General features: G+C 44.2%; 1 protein-coding gene across 1 annotated transcript in view; it reads left to right on the forward strand.

The window, feature by feature from the left end:
- Positions 1-8,395: 8,395 nt before the first annotated feature.
- The window catches only part of ROM1 (retinal outer segment membrane protein 1), an 83,028-nt gene continuing 72,521 nt past the window's right edge, over positions 8,396-18,902 (forward strand). Inside the window, exon 1 of the mRNA XM_085628001.1 lies at positions 8,396-9,287. Within this exon, the coding sequence (XP_085484127.1) occupies positions 8,707-9,287 (581 nt within the window). The 5' untranslated portion in view covers positions 8,396-8,706. The remainder of the gene's footprint in view (positions 9,288-18,902) is intronic.

Here is an 18,902-nt window from a genome sequence, read left to right on the forward strand (position 1 = left end):
CCGCGGCCCTCAATCAGGCCTTGCAGGGGCAGGTCTGGTCTGCTGGCCATTCTTTCTCTTCAGGGCCCCAAGGATCAAGCAGCCTCCTCCGGCCCAGGCCCCATGTCATTCCACTGGCCCCCATCACTCCCAGGCTGCGTAGCGCCCCTCAATACTGCCAAATCAGCACTCCACGCAGCAGCCTCCCGCAGGTCCCACCTGCCAGTCTCAGAGCATCCTCTGCTCGGGCCTCTGAATGCCAGATGGAATCACATCACAGGGTCAGGAGTCTCTCGGGCATCTGTAGGTGATTGGCACTCACCCCACCCCCTTTCACACCATATTCGTCAAACTTTATTTTCAATCCCCCTTTTACAGGGAGGCTAACATAAACTGATTATAGCCTTGGCCCTCCAGAAATCTGGGTACATCTACATTAGGGAACTATAGTCATTCACTGGGAGAGGAGTTGGCCAATGGGCTAGGGCGGTTGACCTCGAATCAGGGGAACTGGGTTCGAGTCTCGGCAATGACGCTGAACATCCTGTGATTCTGGGCAATTCACTTAATCTCCCTGTGCCTAACAAAAATGAATGTGTCCTCATGTAATGCAACTGGTGCTATGTAAAGCGCTCTGATACCTGATTCGGGTCAAGTTTGCGCTATATAAAACTCTGTAAAAAAAAAATGTCACACAACACACACTCACGGTCTTGAGCCTCACAAATGTACAGACTGGGGTTACACTCCATTCCTCCATCATGGAAGGAGCACCTTCTTCCTGAGTCTCACACCTTCTCTGAAGTAGCAGCACAATAAACGGTGAGGCAGCAGCTACACTATGCTAGCAGGAATACATTCTTCGCAGATCCCCCTATGCGTTGAGCTACCTCAGAAGTGAAAGGCACATTTAATGGTGTTGGGCAAAATCAAGGAGTAGGGCCTTAAATCTACTTCATTTTGTAAACTAGGATCCCACACACAGGGTTGATAGCCCTTAGTGGTGACTTACTGCATGCCATCCAATCCTGCATTATCAAGTGTCTCGGGGAACAAAAGAAATCCTTCATACTCAAACGAACCTTTGTGTCGACAACTCCTCTCTATTCTCTGCACCTTGGTGTTCTTTGCACAATGCGCTCTTGATGCTGGAAGCTTTGTGGAATCTGCTTCATGGTGGTTGAACTAGGCCTAGTGCCTGCTCTTACAGCTCTTACATCCCCTTAATCTGGTCCTTACATCAGGAGGAGGTCGTGGGCCTACCTTTGTTGTATTCACTTGGGGTGATAGCTGTCCACTGCCATCCGTGCGAGGCTTGGCAGGGTTGACTCTATAGGCCTCAGAGCACTGCTCATGAGCACTTGCTTATGTCTCCTCAGAGACCAGCTTGTGACTGATTCTTTCTGCAAAGTCCCACTTGCAATATATCTTTAGGCATACACACAGGCAGCCAATCGGACAGCAGCACTCTCAATCATCCTGTTGTAACTTACATTACCAGCCTTGCATCATCCTCCCTTTGCGATAGAGAATCAATGTGATCTGCCTCCAAGAACATGTCTTGCTTTGTTCTCTGCTCAATATGGCACCAGGATCAGTCACATTGCTCATTCATACTCCCAATAAGAAAGAACCCTACAAATTAAATTCAAGCCGGAATGTACCAATGAAAGATCTTGCCTAGGATGAAATAATGGATGTAAAGATGGTTCTTCAATCACAGAATGGCAATCAGGATGACATCCGGATATCGAGATATGTAGTTGCCAGTTCCTGGAGAGTAACTAATCAAAAAGTAATATTAGGAAATAAGATATGCCTAACCTGCTTTTTGACTATTGCAATGTTAACATTGGCAGAAAGCACTGTACATTTTGATTAGCTCCATGAAGTTAAAAAGTTAAACAAGATCCTGTTTATAAATGTTCTTATGTAGAGCAGAACTAGACGTTCCCTCTCAATAAAAGAAAAAGTTCTCACAGTTAGAAACTGCATAGGAGGGAAGGATATTGGATGAACATTCTCCCACACTAAGAATGTTGGGGTGATGTAGGAAGGCATGCATGTGCTCCAGCTGAAAAGGGCAAATTTACATATTCTCCCTATGTCACAGACTCGTCATCACAACCACTCATCCATACACTCATTCATTGGTGGGGCCCATAACACCAACATGCACTCCTTTCACTCGAATCTGTACACAGGAGAAAAAGCGCTGGGCATGTGGGTACCTTTTTACCTAACAGGATTAAAATTTCTTTACATTATACTTAACATTATATACATCCGCACCTATAGAATCCTGACCTTAACATCAAGGCACTCCACCACTTGGTTGATGGACCAATTAGTTGGACTGGTTGATGGTGATTTAGAACCAGCTAAAACACAATTAAAGCCTAGGAAACATTTGATTAATTTTCAGTACTCAATTAAAGAATCATAAACTCATTCCTTATTAATCCAAATTTGTTTACCTAATACTAATTTGCTCTACATTAGCATTTAGGCGCTACAGAATATAACATAATTTGGTTTATTTCAAGAAGAAATCAAATCTTTGGAACATAAGCATAGATTTAGAAATGCTTTTATATTTACCAAATATCAAACGTTGGCGACCCTCCGACCACACAGAGGATTATTCAAAGTCTCGGCTACAATCTCCAGGATAAACTGTCCAACCCACAGCAATAATCAAACCATCCGGTGAAATAACCTTTCTCGAAAATCAAAGAAACCCAAGGTAAACCATGGAAATCTTCATCGGCTCAACGTAGACCCAACGCCATGGAAGATCAGCCCAGTGAACCACCCCACTTGGGCGGATGAGGGTCTTTCATACCCTTTTTCTCTCTTACGTCAGATCAACATGCAACAATGTAGGGGTAGAAACTGTTCTGATTGGCCAGTCCGGGTCAACTTGCAACTTCTCAAAAGTTTCACATGACCCCCTGGTTTTACATGAGACTTGGCATAGCAAAGCACAAAACGTATTTATTATTTTCTTTTTTTTCTCTGGTTCACAGGCAAACGTTCCGAAGTAATAACAAGCAAGCCTCCTTGTACAGGTCTCCCATTGTCCCCTTGGTAGTTCACGCCGTTCATCACTTGGCAACCCTCCATGCTCCTATCCTTGACAAGTAACACAATGGTACAGGGGCTGAGGTCACTTGGAGATCTCCGAGCCATCCGATTCTGCGCAGAAGTTATCGCGCTCACATGACGACGGCTTCACAGGAGCTCGATCTCAAGTACTGCGGCCTAGCAGGCCCGAATGCCAACTTAAGCAAAAACAAACATAACAGTAATTAGAATATAGAAATGAAGATTCTAATGTTTAATCCCACTCTAATCCCAATGTATATTAGTATTTTCCTATCTTTCAGCAACATTTAAAGCAATTATACTCACCATTCTGCAGTACTGACAGCACAAACCTTCACAAAAACAACATGAATCATGCAATTCTCTATTTCACTACAATCTAAAGTTACTTTGCGTACCACAGTTAATTAATGAGTTGTTCTGCCATGCAATTAGCAATTTAGTCCCGCGTGTGTCTTGTGTTTATCAAGGTGTAAGGGTTGATTAATAGTTTCTCACTTCAAACTAATTAGTACGAGTTAATTCTTAGAATGATTACGTAATTAATTTCATGCAAAATAGAGGAGGTATACAAAATTTTGTTTTACCTGCTACATCACATGTCTGCATCATCCCATCTCTCATTTAAGGGTGGTAGTGCATTTTCTGTTTATTCTCCGTGCTTCAGGAATTCTCACCTCACTGAACTACTTCAGTGTCAGTCTTTCTCAGTTTATAAAAAGTCGCTGTTTTAGGGCACTGCTGTTTAATTAAGATCCACATAAAGATAACTTTTCTAGAGGTGGTGTATGCGCTTTAGTGCAGTCAAGTCAAGTGCCTCTATTCACTAGGATATGTTGATTATGAGCAGAAATCGAGGGTCTGAGGGTCTTAATATTCAGTATCACTTTGAGGAGCTTAGTGATCATATTAGAACATCCCTCTTAAAACCAGTGCGGAAAAACCATGAGGGTACCAGGTGGTTTGATTCTCATTGTTCACGCGACAATAGGCAGCTCAAGAAAGCACTTCTTACCAGCCCTAGGATTCTGCACAAGGCAGCGAGTGCTCAATGGCAGTATAAACAGCAAATAAAAAGGAGGGATGAGCATAACGATGAGGATTGCCTCACCTCTGCGGCCAACCAAAAAGATCACAAAGCCTTTTGGTATACGATCAGGCAATCTACGGTAAGGGGAGCCCCAGACAATAGGAAATGTTGCCATGAAAATGCCAGTGACTGGGTCAAGCACTTCACAATCATATACCATTCTTCTGCTCACGATACATCATCTGGATCCCATGGAGGGAATAGTTGGGGCACCATCATAAGTTTATATTCTCTCTAGAACTAGTGATTGTTGTTATTTCTGAAAGCCCTAGGTCTAAGTCCCCTGGGCCGGATGGGGTGCCTATTAACCTTATAAAATCCAAAACTGAGCTAGCCCACCCCCTTGTCAATGTATTTAACAACTTCTTCCCTGACAATTTACCGAGAGATCCTGGTCCCTTTCAATGATAGTGTCAATATTTAAAAAGGGTAATAGGTCAGTGCCCAGATGTTACCGCCCAATATCTCTGATCGATACCTCAGTAAAAATCATTGGCATGGTAATTTTGAATCGGATGCGGGCGTAACATTCTGCACTTTAGTCAATACGGTTTCAGAGAGCAACAGGGTACAGCGGAGCAGTGCCTTAACCTACACCTTATTGTGGGGAAATATACCATGGCTAGGCGACGCCCGCTGTACCTACAGTTTATGGATTTATCCTCTGTTTCTGTTTCGAGAACTGTACTAAACTATGGAGGATGTGGCTGGATCTGGGTTTTGATGATGCCTTGGTACACCTTTTGTACACACTCCACAAGAATTTGAGGGCCAGGGTCCGTTGTGGCCCTGATGGGGAGTTTACTGAGGTTTTCTGCCTAGAATGTGGTGTTTGCCTAGGTTGTGTGATGGTCCCATTGTTGTTTATTCTATACATCCATAACCCTACTACTTTTTAATTGGATGTTTCTATGGATGTGCCAAGATAGGCAGCATGGCTATTCCCACTTTACTGTACACAGATGATGCAGTGCTTATAGCCTGAACGCCTATTGCTCTTCGTAGGTTGTTAGATTCTTTTGTTGTATTTATGGCTAACCTAGATCTCTTTTCCAAATGTAGTAGCTGACATATTATGGCATGTGGCCCTAATGAATGTAGACTGCTGTTTTATAAAATGTGGGGGGAAGCGATTAGTTAGTGTGCATAGTTTTCCTTATTTGGGTGTTATGTTCGACTGCTCGGGCACAAGAGGTTCACATTTTTCAGCTAGCAGGCACCCTTGAGTCTCCCCTGGCCAGCCGGTAGCAAAGCTTTGGCACCCCTTATGTCCATTTATAGCTCCCAGTGTGTTTTTTATTGCCTGCTTCGATGCAGGAGTTTGGGGTTATATTAACAGCCACTTCTCAAGGGAGAATCACATTTGCTGGTGTCTACTGAACCAACCTCCCTCTAGTTCTCATTGTATTTGTCATGGTGAGCTAGGTTGGTCTTACTTGGAGGATCCTATTAAATTAGCTCCAATTTTATTGTAGATATCGGTAATGGTCACCTCTGAGGTAAGCCTGAATAGAGGCATTATATTAGGATGCCTACAGATGGATAAGGGATTAGTTATCCCCTGGATAGCTTACGTTGAAACCTTTTTAAAAGATCTTGGGTGCCCGGAGTTAATTAATTCGCCATCACTTATCAGTAAGGCTGATAAAAGGGCTGGAAAATCCCTCTATCTTGAGAAGAGGCAAGAGCTGAGGGAGGGCAGTGAATGTTGTAATTCTGAAAGTAACCCGTGGTATGGAGCCCTACCTATCCTGGAAAATGGGAAGATGGGAAAGGTCACTCATGTTCCGCTTTAGAGCAGGTACAGCTCATCATTTACCCCGCTTCCCTTTGGGCCTTACCATTAATTACCCTAGGGGTGCCTGTCCTTGTGACAGCACCTCAGATCAAATCTTGCTTCATTTGACTTTCTTTTGTACACTTTACAGATTTTTGCTAAGCATATCCTATTACCATTTTTTAGGAAATTCTGTTTCGCTCAATGTAGGGTTGCCCTTAGATACTTGCAAACGTTATGTAACGAGGAAGTTTGTTACCGGGTTGGTACTTTTTTTAAACTAGCTGTCTATTCTAGAATAAGTATAATTAGCTGCATTTTCCTGTAAAGGTTTTTGCACTACTTTTATGGATTGTTATAATGTTTGTTTTTATAGACAATGAAGAATAATTGTATGTATTATATCATTTTATTGTTTTCATGTTTTAGCTTGCTTTTATGTATACCTCCGTTATGCAAATAAAGATTTCTGAATTAAACTGAATTGAGTAGAAATCTATGCCAAAATTCATTGTAGGTTTGGACAAGAAACGAATTTACATAGCTGTCTTTAACTATTATGGTCTATTTGCTTATATTGTCCAGCATTTTTAAGTTATTCCCATCAGGTTCAACCAAAAGGTATAAATTTTGTCCTCAAACGTATCCATTTTGTCCTCGGGACTCAAGATGGATGCTGGGTGGACTGTAAGAGGACTATGGAGAATCAGAACTTAATTAAAAAAGTCCTTTTTCTTTTACCTTAAGATAGAACACAAGGATTGTAGCCCTTTCTGAAACTGTTGCACACCCGCTGCTCGATAACTAGTGCCTCTCCACAGACGTGACTCATTAAACCATGTGGCCCCAGACCCTGATGGCTCAATGCACGTGACTAAGCTGACAGGTATGAGTGTTTCTATTCCAGTGAGTAGGAATATTCCAAATGGACTTGTCTCAATAGTGGGCGACGGAGTTTATGAAGTGAGGCTCCTCTCAGCCACAGAAAAGTTACGATCTGCAGGGTCAAATCACTATGGTAGTTTCACTGTCGTGCTTAGTGTTAGAAAATACTGTTGATATAATTGTGCATGTATTCAAGGCAAATATATATAAATATATTGCATCCATTTGCGGATTGATCTAGTTTAAATTATACTACTGAATGGCTCGGACCCAGTATGGCAAAACAGGATTACTGGTGCGTCCATGACAACGTCTCATATTTTGTGTCCAGGCATGCAAATTGCATCTGGAGTAATGAGAACAATTCTGCAGGTCACATCCTGGGTGTTGTGTCCAGTTAAACTGGACGCATTTGAGGTACCGAGTCCAGTACAGAAGGCCTCGTCTGGAGTGTGTCTTGTACTGGTGACATCATGTACAGTACTACCTTAATACCTGGGGGCCATGTCTGAGGTACTGTGAGCAGTTCTTGGAGCAACAACTGGATTACTGTGCCCAGATCTAGAAGACACATAGTATACTGGAGAATCAAATCATGTCCTGGTGACATCATCTAGGCTACTGTCTCCATATCTGGAAGTCACATCTTGAGTAGTAAGTTCTGTACTCGGGGTCACCTCTGAATTACTGTGTCCAGATGTGGAGAACGCACATGTAGTATTGTGTCTACTTCTTCAGTTTTCATCTTTAAAGTGTATTTCTATTCTGGCCACATCTGGGGCTTTATGGCCAAGAAATGGTCTGAGACTAGAAAAGATGCCTATTTTAACCACAGGTCGATAAGAATGTAAACATGTTAACGCAGGAGGAAACCAACTGAAGTACACAGAAGAATGCAGAAAAAAACGAAAATTTAAGAGTAGTATAGCCAGAGAGAGAAAACAAGGCACACGATTAGATTAAGGGGGTAGGGAGTGAAAGGAAAGAATAAAGGGAGTTAAAATGAGAAAGAAATTGAGAGGTATGAACTGGATGTGCAAGCAAGGGAAACTGAGAAGCGCAAAGAAGTTTTGGACAATGCAGGGTGAAAGGGAATTGTGATCAGTGCGGCTGGGTTAAGAAGGTCTCATCCGCTCCTACCACCTGTAAATAACCTTGTCTCTTAAAGTTGATCCCGCCTCCACTCCCCCAGTCTCTGGAGCGAGCACGCCCCCTGGCTGTAGATTTAAGAGCGAGAGAAAGAGAGCCCCCCACATCCACAGACACTCCGATTCTTGGGCAGACAGGAACTAACGTCCTAACCAATCGAGGGCCGACCACGTCCACCGAATTGTAGTAATGGAAATGTTAGGGTCCACAACTAAGTTGAGGCCTACTGTACACCCCAGTGACCTCAATAACCCCCGGTGAAGCCTCTTCTTGTGCACGGAGGGTCGGGCGGGGATGAATGGGCGGGAACAGTGTCAGTCCGGTATTAGAGGCCTGTATCCGCTAATGAGCTTGTCGCCCTGTCACATCCCATCAGTGTCCCGGGGCAGCGGAGAATCTGGTTGCTGAGTTAGAGGACTGTCCGAGCTCTTGCTTTAATAGGATCGGGCCTGCCTGGGGTAGAAGGGAGATTAGTGCTAAATCAGGAGCCCCCCACCCAAGAGGGAGGAGACCGAATCCTGCAGCCACAGCAACTTCTGCAAGGCAGCCCCATCCCTGGGAGTGAGCGCCTTCGTGTCCTCTGCTCACCTACCTCTCCGGGGATCAGCAGGGGAGAGGCGACAGGTCACCCAGGGAAGCCCCCGCGCGCCCCCAGGTCCGTCTTGATCTCCCCCCTCCCATAGACGGACGCGCGCCCCGTATCCCGCAAACATCGAAGATGGTGCTATTGAAGGCCAAGTTCAACTTCCAGCGCCGGGTCAAGCTGTCCCAGTCGCTGTGGCTGCTCTCCTGGGTGACGGTGCTGGCCGGCTGCCTCACCTTCGCCCTCGGCGTCTTCCTGAAGGTGCAGCTCTGGATCCACCACGAGGTGATGGACAACACCACCATCCACGCCGTGCCCAACACCATCATGGCGGTCGGCCTGGCCACCGTGCTCATCAACCTCCTCGCGGGGAAGGTGAGTCAGGACTCCCTGGACGCGGCGCGCTACGCCCGCCGGAAGCAGCTGATCGCGCCGCTCTTCGTCGTCTCCTTCTGTTCCGCCTTCCTCATGCTAGTGGCCGTCTTCCTGATCTGCGTGCTGAAGGGCAGCCTGGAGGAGTCGCTCAAGGTGGGCCTGAAGAACGGCATCCGCTTCTACAAGGACACCGACACGCCCGGCCGCTGCTACCAGAAGCGGACCGTGGACAAGCTGCAGATGGACTTCCAGTGCTGCGGCAACAACCACTACAAGGACTGGTTCGAGGTGCAGTGGGTCAGCAACCGCTACCTGGACTTCAGCTCCAAGGAGGTGAAGGAGTAAGTAGTACGAGTCCAGGGTGGGGGTGGGTGAGGGCATTGGTCGTTTGCCACCTTCTGTGCTATAAGAGCGTGCATGCATCCACCCCAAACTCGCACCTGCCACCCTCCGTGCTACGAGCCAGTGGATCCACTCCCAGGTTGTACTTAACATCTTCTAACTTAGGGGAGGATATATTCACTCGAAATTTACACCTGCCACCATCTGTGCTAGAGGCAATAGAACCACCAGCAAATCACACCTGAAATCTCCTTACCTAGGAGAAGTTAAATTCACCCAAGCTTACCCCTGCCACCTCCTGTGCTGGGAGACGGTGCCCTACCAACTCTCCCTCAGGAGAGGATATATGGACTCCTAGTTCACGCCTGCCATGTTCTGTGCCAGGAAAGAGTATTTCCACACCAGGCTTACACCAGGTCACCTACCACCTTCTTTCTTAGGAGACAATAGTTCAGATCAACTCACACTTTCCATCTTCCGTCCTAGAAGATGGTTTATTCATTCATATGCTTTCACCTAGCACATTTTGTCCTTGGTGAGGGTATATCCATTACCAAGCTCACACCTGCCACCTTGACCAGAGGGAGGGTATTTTGACCCTGAGTTCATTCACACCTACAAGATTTTCACCTGGCAGAGGATATATCCACCCCAATCCTACACATGCCATCTTCTGTCCTGCAAAACAACCCAACTCCCATGTTCCATCTTCTGTCCTGGGAGAGGGTATATCATCCCAAAGCTCGTCCGTCCTAATTTCTCTTTCTAGGAGAACATATATCCATCCCAAGTTCACCCCAGCCAATTTAGTCAGAGGAGAGCGTAAATCTACCATAATCTCACAGCGGCCACCTTATCCAGAGGGAGATATATTCACGCCTAGCTTAGTTACATCTGCCACCTTCTGTCGTAGGAGAGGGTGTAGCCACACAAAGTTCATGCCTTCCACCTTCTGTGCTGCGGAAAAATACATCCACCCCAGACTCACCCATCCACCTTCAGTTCTATGGTCTATCCAGGGCTTTAAGTGGGCCATGTAGTGAGTACTCATCTTGATTGTTATTCTTCTACACCTAACTTTGCTCCGGTGTTCTATGATCCTAATTTTCACCGCCCTGGTCGTCATGCCTATGTAATGTTATTGAGATTGGCTGGAGATCGTATAAATTCGTTTTTTAGTTTTGCAGTTGGTACGGGATTTTTGGGTCTAGGTGGATATAGGACCAGTGGCGGCTGGTGACATTTAAACGTGGTAGGGCGAAAAGTTGCGGCTGAGTGCAATGTGGCAAACTACTGAGAACATTTTGAAAAAAAGAGGGGGCAAATGTTTCATTTTCAAGCAAATGTGAGAAAGCAAGAAGGTTACTAACGCAATTGTGTGTAGTTATGACATCAATAAAGAGAGTTCATATGATAACGTGGGTAACTGCTTATTCAGTATAACCACAGAGCTTCATAACAGGCTTCGAACTTGCATTGCACACAGTATAAAATAGGCTGCTACAGAATACACAAAAAGTTTTAAGACGATCCGCGCCTGTATAGGACTGAGATGAATTTCTTTGGAAGGTTGTGTTAGTGTGCAGACACTACAGGATCCACACAGATTAGTGGCCTGTCACCGGAGGGAGGCCCCAGAGTAATTGTTGGGGTGTCAATCTGTTGGTTTTGGGCCTGGTGTGTACAAACATGTCCTTTATGTTGTTGGTACATTTGAAAGCAAAACACAGTGTAGCGAGTGTCAGAGACCCTGCATGCAGTATCGGCCAATGTTTATTAATGATTTCTGTATTTCGTTGGACTAGAATGAGAGGTAACTGATGTGACATAATTTAAGATGTCATTTACTGGCCGTCTGTGTGTTTTCAATAGTCCTGCTCTGTTTTTTTTTTTTGCTCTATTGCAAATTGTTTGTACCACGTGCGGGGGTATCTTTGTGCTACCAGATTGGTAGTCAGGGCATCTGCTAGCCGTTTGTATTCATATGTGTAGCTACAGTTGTGATGTAGTCACAGGAATTGTCCAAAAGGTAGGTTGTCTTCTGAGGTGTTTAGGATGGTGACTATCATAGTTCAGCAAGCTATTGCAGTCAATAGGCTTCTTGTATGTTGTATGTAATTGACTCTCTCTGAGGGATATCAGCAGATCTAGGAATGGTAAATTCATTGCTGAGATGTTCTTCGTGAACCTCAAATATGGGTTCAGAGTGTTAATCCAGTCGTAAAAGCTTTGGCATGTGTCTACAGTGCCATGCCACAGGACAAGGGTGTAGTCGATAAAGTGACGCCAGATTATGATGTTGCGTAGGACGAGGTTATTGTCCAGTAAGATGTGGCATTTTTCAAAGTCGGCCATGTACAATCTAACCAGAATCGGGGCAAAGGAATTGACCATTGAAGTCCCTTGTGTTTGATGGTATAGCTGGTCCTGAAATTGAAGGAGATTCTCTTTTAGTGCAAGGGTGGCGCACTCAATAATGAAACTCACTGGAGTCGAGGAAGTCCACCCCTCCACTAGGAGGATATTCTCTATCACCTTCAAGGTGGCTTCTTGGGGTATATTGGTGTACAATGTCTCGACATCTAAAGTCATAAGCAGATCAATGGAGGTATTGTCATCGATGGCTCCCAGCAAGTTCAGAATATCTGTAGTATTCTTTTTTAGAAAGGAAGGGGTCTTAGTCACAAGAGGCTGTAGAAAGTGGTCACACAATTGTGACAGTGGCTCCAGGAGGGACCCTATCCCAGACACAATTGGTCTGCCCGGCGGAGGAAGGGTACCTTTATGGATTTTTGGAAGGGTGTAGAAATAGGGTATCCTGAGATTCTCATTGATCAAGAACTCAGATTTCTTTTTGCTTATCCAGCCATGTGCCTCCGCCGAGGTAACCAATGAGGTTATCTGCGTGCTTACTCATTTGGTAGGGTCCTGTGCAATGCGGGTGTAGTAGTCGCGGTTGGCCAATTGTTGGAATTCCGTGACATTGTCACCGGTCTTCATGATCACTATTGCACCCCCCTTGTCGGCTGGTGTAATTGTGATCATGGTGTCGTTGCCCAGGGTCCGCATGGCGTTTTTTTCCAGTTTAGAGATATTGTGAAAGGTGGACTTAGGTGGGCACCTTTCCACATCTCTCAGAACAGCCTGCTCAAAAGTTAGAACCTCATGGGGAATCATCCCTGCTGAGGGAGTAAAGGTAGATCGATTGTGTAGACCTGAGTCCAGGTTATCAATATGTGGTTTGTCTTGAAAAAAGGCTTGTAAGTGGATCTTCCAAAAATAATTGACGGAGTTAGTGAGTGGTACGGAATTTGTTTTCTTTGGCGGTTGGGACAAATCCTAAACCTTTTCGCAGGACAGTTGTCTCTATTTCGACAAAAATCTGTCGGACAAGTTGACTATCAGTTTTTCTTGTGTGTTTGACTCCTCGTCTGCCGAGAAGTTTCCACCAGTGGTTCTTACTACTTTTCAACTGGTGGTTCTTGCTACTGTAGATGTTTGTGTTGGGTGCCTCTTCTTTTTCCTCTCCCTCTGCTCCAACCTCTGCCTAAAAAAGAAGGGTAATAGGGCTCGGGAATCGTATGAGGCGATCCTTGTCGATGCATCTGGTGGGGGAACCAGCCCATTGGGAGGCCTTGTTATGGAGGCATACCATAGCCCATTAAGGGGGTGGTTGTTGGCTAAACCGGGTTTCATCACTACCCCGGCTGCCTGCACTGGAGTTGCTGCTCGATAAGGAGTTCCGTCTGCCTGATGAACTATTTTCATCAGATGAGGAATCTCTCCCACTCACGTAATCCTCCCTTATTTAGGGGTAGACTTTCTCCTTTTCAAATTTCTTAATATCTTTTTGGAGTTTAGTGAGCAAGCCCCCTTTTACAATAGAAGAACACCAAGGCCTATCCTTTGATGATGACATGATCTCAGAGATTCTGAAGGCCCCGTCTCTCTTAGGAGAGGATGGCACCACCCCTTTAGGCAGCTTCATGAGGACTGGTCCTCATTAATGTCACTGAAGAAACTACTAGTTAAGATTACCCTACATGGGATACTGATGATGGAATATCTATGGGCCAACATCACGCCCAATGGCCTGATTGTTACCAATATGCCTCCGGTATTTTTGGAAGACCCTATCTTAAAAAAAGAATGGTCCCTGGTAGCATGGAAGTGCACCAGGGTCTGGCTCATTCTGATAATTAACACTGCAAAACGCCTGGCGGATTCCCTCACTGTCAGAATTAATACAGCAGAAAATGCACTGAAGACATGGATCCAAATCTCTGCTTACAAAACCAAGTTAGCAGAGGTCAATAATGAGATCAATGAAAACAAAGAATACCTGATGAAGCCGAAAATCACTAAGCTCCAAAAAGATATTAAGAAATTTGAAAAGGAAAAACTGTACCCCCCCTGGGGAAGGATGGTCTGGTGGGGGAGATTCCTCGTCTGATGAAAATAATTATTTGCACAGTGCAGGTAGCCGGAGTAGTAATGAGACCCAGCGTAGCCAACAACCACCCCTTTTAATGGGTTGTGGAACTGACTACTGAATCCATCAAGTGTAGGATGGACACCACCCAAACCGAGCGCACACTGACTGCACAGTTGACCCATATGAGATCACACTTAGCTTTCTGGTTCTTGTAGTACTGTTTTTGCTATTGTGAATACAAAGCTACAAGTACCAAAATGTAAAGTAAAGTGAGATTAAATTTAAAATATCCAGACTCTGTTTCACAAACTCCTCCATCCCCAAAAGCGATGGCACGTGCATCGGTGTGAGGCCCGTAAACATCCAGCCACTTTTCTCACCATAAAGGAGAAAAGGGCACGCACACTTTGATGAAGATAATGTGAACATAATATTTAATTAGGCAGCATCAAAACCCAACGCGTTTCGGCGACTCAGTACCTTAGTCGCAGGATAATTGTCAACAGCGAAGACAGACATATATCTGCGGATCCAAAGTTCAATTGGGAAAAAAACCTCTAACCTACTCACACACCATACCCCCTGTGTGGGGTTGGGTGAATGCGGGGAAGTTGGCCGCTGTGCCAGGCCCTGCAGCCAACCCCCACGCAGTGGTTGTATTAACGTATGGGAATATATATTACTTTACGTAAAAAAAAACAACATAGAAATTCACTGAAAAAACCAAAGGTTACATGGACATTATAGTTAGGTTCACGGTTTACAAACACATAACTATAGAAATTGGTCAGTTTTATTTATACTTATCTGAAGAAACTAGAATTTTTGCCGCTAACTAACTTTAGCTCATGAGTTATAGTTTCTTAACATAAGTATAAATATAACTGCCAAATTGCTATGGTTTTGTGTGGGTAAAACGTGAACCTAACCATAACGTCTCTATAACCTTTGGGTTTTTCTCTCTCTCTTTCTCTCTCTCTCTCCCCCCTCCCCTCAACATTACAGTTGTTATACCAATTAGTTGCGCACAAATACTATTCTATAGTAGTTGTTAATTGTTAATGATACAGATGCCTTAGTTATGTATTAATTTGTATTCCTAATTGAGCCTCTGTGATAAAAGGAAAATTAGGAAAAGTGTATTCATTTATTGTTTGGTTGTCCTAAGACACTGTGAATTGGATGGGCTTAGTGTTGTTAGAGAATACAGTTATACGTTTTGTGGGTCATGTTTATACAGACTGGGTTCTTGCCACCAGACTCACTAACCCAGTCTGTATAAACATGACCCACAAAATGTATAACAGAATTTTGTTTGGATGGGCAAACATTATAGGACTGATATGGATTCCATTAGTAGGGGCTTGAAATAAGACTGTTATGCAAATCATGCACTTTTAGCAGACAACCAATATGATGCGTCAAGCCAAGGAGAATAAGTACAAGAAGACATTTTTATTATTTTTTTTATTATTTGTATTTATATGTTTTATATCCTTCAGATTGTGAGTATTGAAAGTTATTGAAATTTCAGTGGTACTTTTCCGGTTTGTTTACATGTGCGTCATAGAAGCAAGACTTCATCCTGGTGTCCAGATGTAACTTGATTCTTCATCTTGGTTGATGATGTGTTAGATGTATTGTTGTAAGGTGTTTAGGTTATGACTATGGTATGTGATCCTATTAGTATTTTGGTGTTGCAATAAGTCCTCTGCTCCTGAAAATTATGAGATCTTTAGTTTTTAAGGTTTGAGTGGGGAATAGCCAGGTTTTCATCATCCTTCTAAACTCCATTTGATTTACGGTCTTTTGGTATCCTTAATGGGAGTGAATTCCAGAATTTGGCAGTTTGGACCGAAAAGAATGTAACACCCACATTTTTCTTTGTATATTGTGGAATAGTTAATTGTGGGGACAGTGGGGATTGCAGCATCAATTTCTGTGAGTATTTCTTGAGTTTCATCTGTAAAATATTGGACCTTCTCCATTTAATGCCTTCAGTGTTATGCACAGTATGAAATAGACCGTCTCACAACAGTTAGCCAGTGCAGAGCCTTCACAGCTTTTGAGATATTGTTGTAAATCTTAAGGTGCAGAAGTTGTCTTGTGGCTGCATTTTGAATTCTTTATAGTCATCCCATGGTAGATCTTGATTGCCTATTGGGATAATCCAGAGGTGATTACATGGGTGAGGTAGTTGCCTGGACCTTCTGTGAGAATCAAAGCTGAGGGAAAATGCGCCGGTGTGTCCACATGGTATGGAATGTGGATTTGGTCAATTGGTCGACTTGTGGGATCACGGAGAGAGCAGAATCCATATTTCCTAAATTCCTCCCCCCAGAGGAGGTTGTTGGCAGGGTTCCTAGCTCTTCAGGCCACTTAGTTAGCGAGTTGTAGTTTTTCCATTCCCTCCATGTAAGGATTTCTGTTTTTGAGGAACTGAGTTTTATAGGACTATCATCTCCTGGTTGATGCTCTGAGGGAGTCATCTAATTTTGAGACCTGAAGGTGATTTGGTTTAGGTTTTCCGGTGTTTTATATGTATGGGGTTGCAATGTGATAACAGCAGCTGTTTCATCTCTGTTAATGTCACACCAAACCCTAACCTTTCAGCCCATTTTAATGCAGGTAAGAGCATTAGGCAGGAATCAACAACACTGGGGATTAGTAAAAGGTGGAAACCTTACCTTTGATTGGTGTAAATGACCTCTTGGGAAGTGGAAGACAAGAGAGATCCTCAGGATGGGACTGTTCAACTGTTGCATTAGGCCCAGCCCTTGATGACAGTCATCATATACGTTATTATTATTTTTTTAACTCTGCTCTAAAGAAAATAGTTTCAAGGACAAATGTGAAAGTTAAGTAGTTCTTGCTAACTTAATTGGTCACAAACAGGTTTCATTTAGAGATATCGTAGGGTTTGAAGCACCTGGTGCAGCGATCTTTCTGTACCCAGCAAGTTTTAGTGTATAATAGAGGTAAAATAAGTCTGGTGGCTAATGTGTTCAGTGGAGTGATAGGTCTGCAATCTGGTAACCAGTTTGACTCATCATATAATATGAGAGGGTAAGGTGACTTCTGAAAAGCATAACCTATAACATGAAAGTTACATACTTTAATATTATGTAGAGAGTGCAGTATATTATGGCCTTTGTTTGAGAGAATTTTGTGTTATGGCATATCAGAGAATACAATCCTGATAACATAGTTCAGTATGCTCCTGCGTAAAAGAGCTAGCTGCATGTACCTCGCATGGCATACGTTTACATCCTTGCAGGGTTTTTCTCAAAGTTCCATTTTTGAAAGGCTGTAAATTGGGTTTCTTTGGTAATTGACTCTTATTAGTAAGTGCTACGTAAATGATTATTAGTGTAATAGTACATATATACAATTATGCCTCCACATTCTTATGGGTGATGTATAGACTTTCACCTAAAGATTTTGAGAAAGTTTCCAAATCTCAGTTTATCTCATTTCAATTTGTGAAGTGACATACTGAGTGTCTTTGCTTTGATGGGTATCAGGCAAAAAGAGCTGTGGACTGCCATTTAAGTGAGGCATTCCCTCCCAACCTGCAGGCTGAAAGGTAATGTCCTGCTGATTGTGCCCCGGTGTCAGCAAACTACATTGAGATACAGTCCGTACTGCTGGATCCAGGATGTGGCTCAGTAGTAGCTCTTGAAATTGGAATTTGTCTGGATCCCCCATTATTCTACCAAGCATTGGAAACACTATGCGCAAAACAGTAAATCATTATCATTCTTGTTATTACTTGTCTTAGAAGCCTGGTGAAAGAGAAGGGGATAAGTTGTTGAGGATGCACAGGGCTACATATACTGAGCAATAAAATGTGAATTGTGTTTCATCTGCATAAAGTGTGTTGGTGAGGCCTCAGCATGATTATTTTTCTGCAGTTCTGCAAGGAACACCTTACCTATTGTGTCTTGGATTGGAGGTTATATGTAGAGGAGTGTGTTAGTCCAGTCAAACTACGAAAAATAAACTTCAAACTGGTGCAAAATTGCAACAGAAGTGTTTTAATTGGTTTTCTACTCGGTAATAGGTACTGTTATGGGAAACAAAACCAAAGGAAATGATGGACGGAGTGTTGAACATTGCAAGCACTCACCCCCAGTCAACTGATCTGGGTTTAATCCATCACCATTCTTTAGCCCACTCTGCCACCCCAGTTCAGACATGGCCATATGCAAATCAGTCTGACCCTGTGCCTCATGGGAACAGTCCAGCCCGAACTGCCAAGCCATGTCTTCCCTGGACCGGAAACAAGCTTCCTAGGACCGGTTTCTGGCATTTCAGCCGTCTTCAGCCAGGCTTGCTTGAATCCAGTGGCAAAGTAAGCAAGGGACTCACGTCTGAGCATACCCTGCCAACTTATGGCCAACAAAGCAAAACCAAAGGAAATGATGGACGGAGTGTTGAACATTGCAAGCACTCACCCCCAGTCAACTGATCTGGGTTTAATCCATCACCGTTCTTTAGCCCACTCTGCCACCCCAGTTCAGACATGGCCATATGCAAATCAGTCTGACCCTGTGCCTCATGGGAACAGTCCAGCCCGAACTGCCAAGCCATGTCTTCCCTGGACCGGAAACAAGCTTCCTAGGACCGGTTTCTGGCATTTCAGCCGTCTTCAGCCAGGCTTGCTTGAATCCAGTGGCAAAGTAAGCAAGGGACTCACGTCTGAGCATACCCTGCCAACTTATGGCCAACAAAGCAAAACCAAAGGAAATGATGGACGGAGTGTTGAACATTGCAAGCACTCACCCCCAGTCAACTGATCTGGGTTTAATCCATCACGGTTCTTTAGCCCACTCTGCCACCCCAGCTCAGACATGGCCATATGCAAATCAGTCTGACCCTGTGCCTCATGGGAACAGTCCAGCCCGAACTGCCAAGCCATGTCTTCCCTGGACCGGAAACAAGCTTCCTAGGACCAGTTTCTGGCATTTCAGCCGTCTTCAGCCAGGCTTGCTTGAATCCAGTGGCAAAGTAAGCAAGGGACTCACGTCTGAGCATACCCTGCCAACTTATGGCCAACAAAGCAAAACCAAGGGAAATGATGGACGGAGTGTTGAACATTGCAAGCACTCACCCCCAGTCAACTGATCTGGGTTTAATCCATCACCGTTCTTTAGCCCACTCTGCCACCCCAGTTCAG

This window comes from Triturus cristatus, chromosome 9 (genome assembly GCF_964204655.1).
Source record: "Triturus cristatus chromosome 9, aTriCri1.1, whole genome shotgun sequence".
Lineage (NCBI taxonomy): Eukaryota > Metazoa > Chordata > Amphibia > Caudata > Salamandridae > Triturus > Triturus cristatus.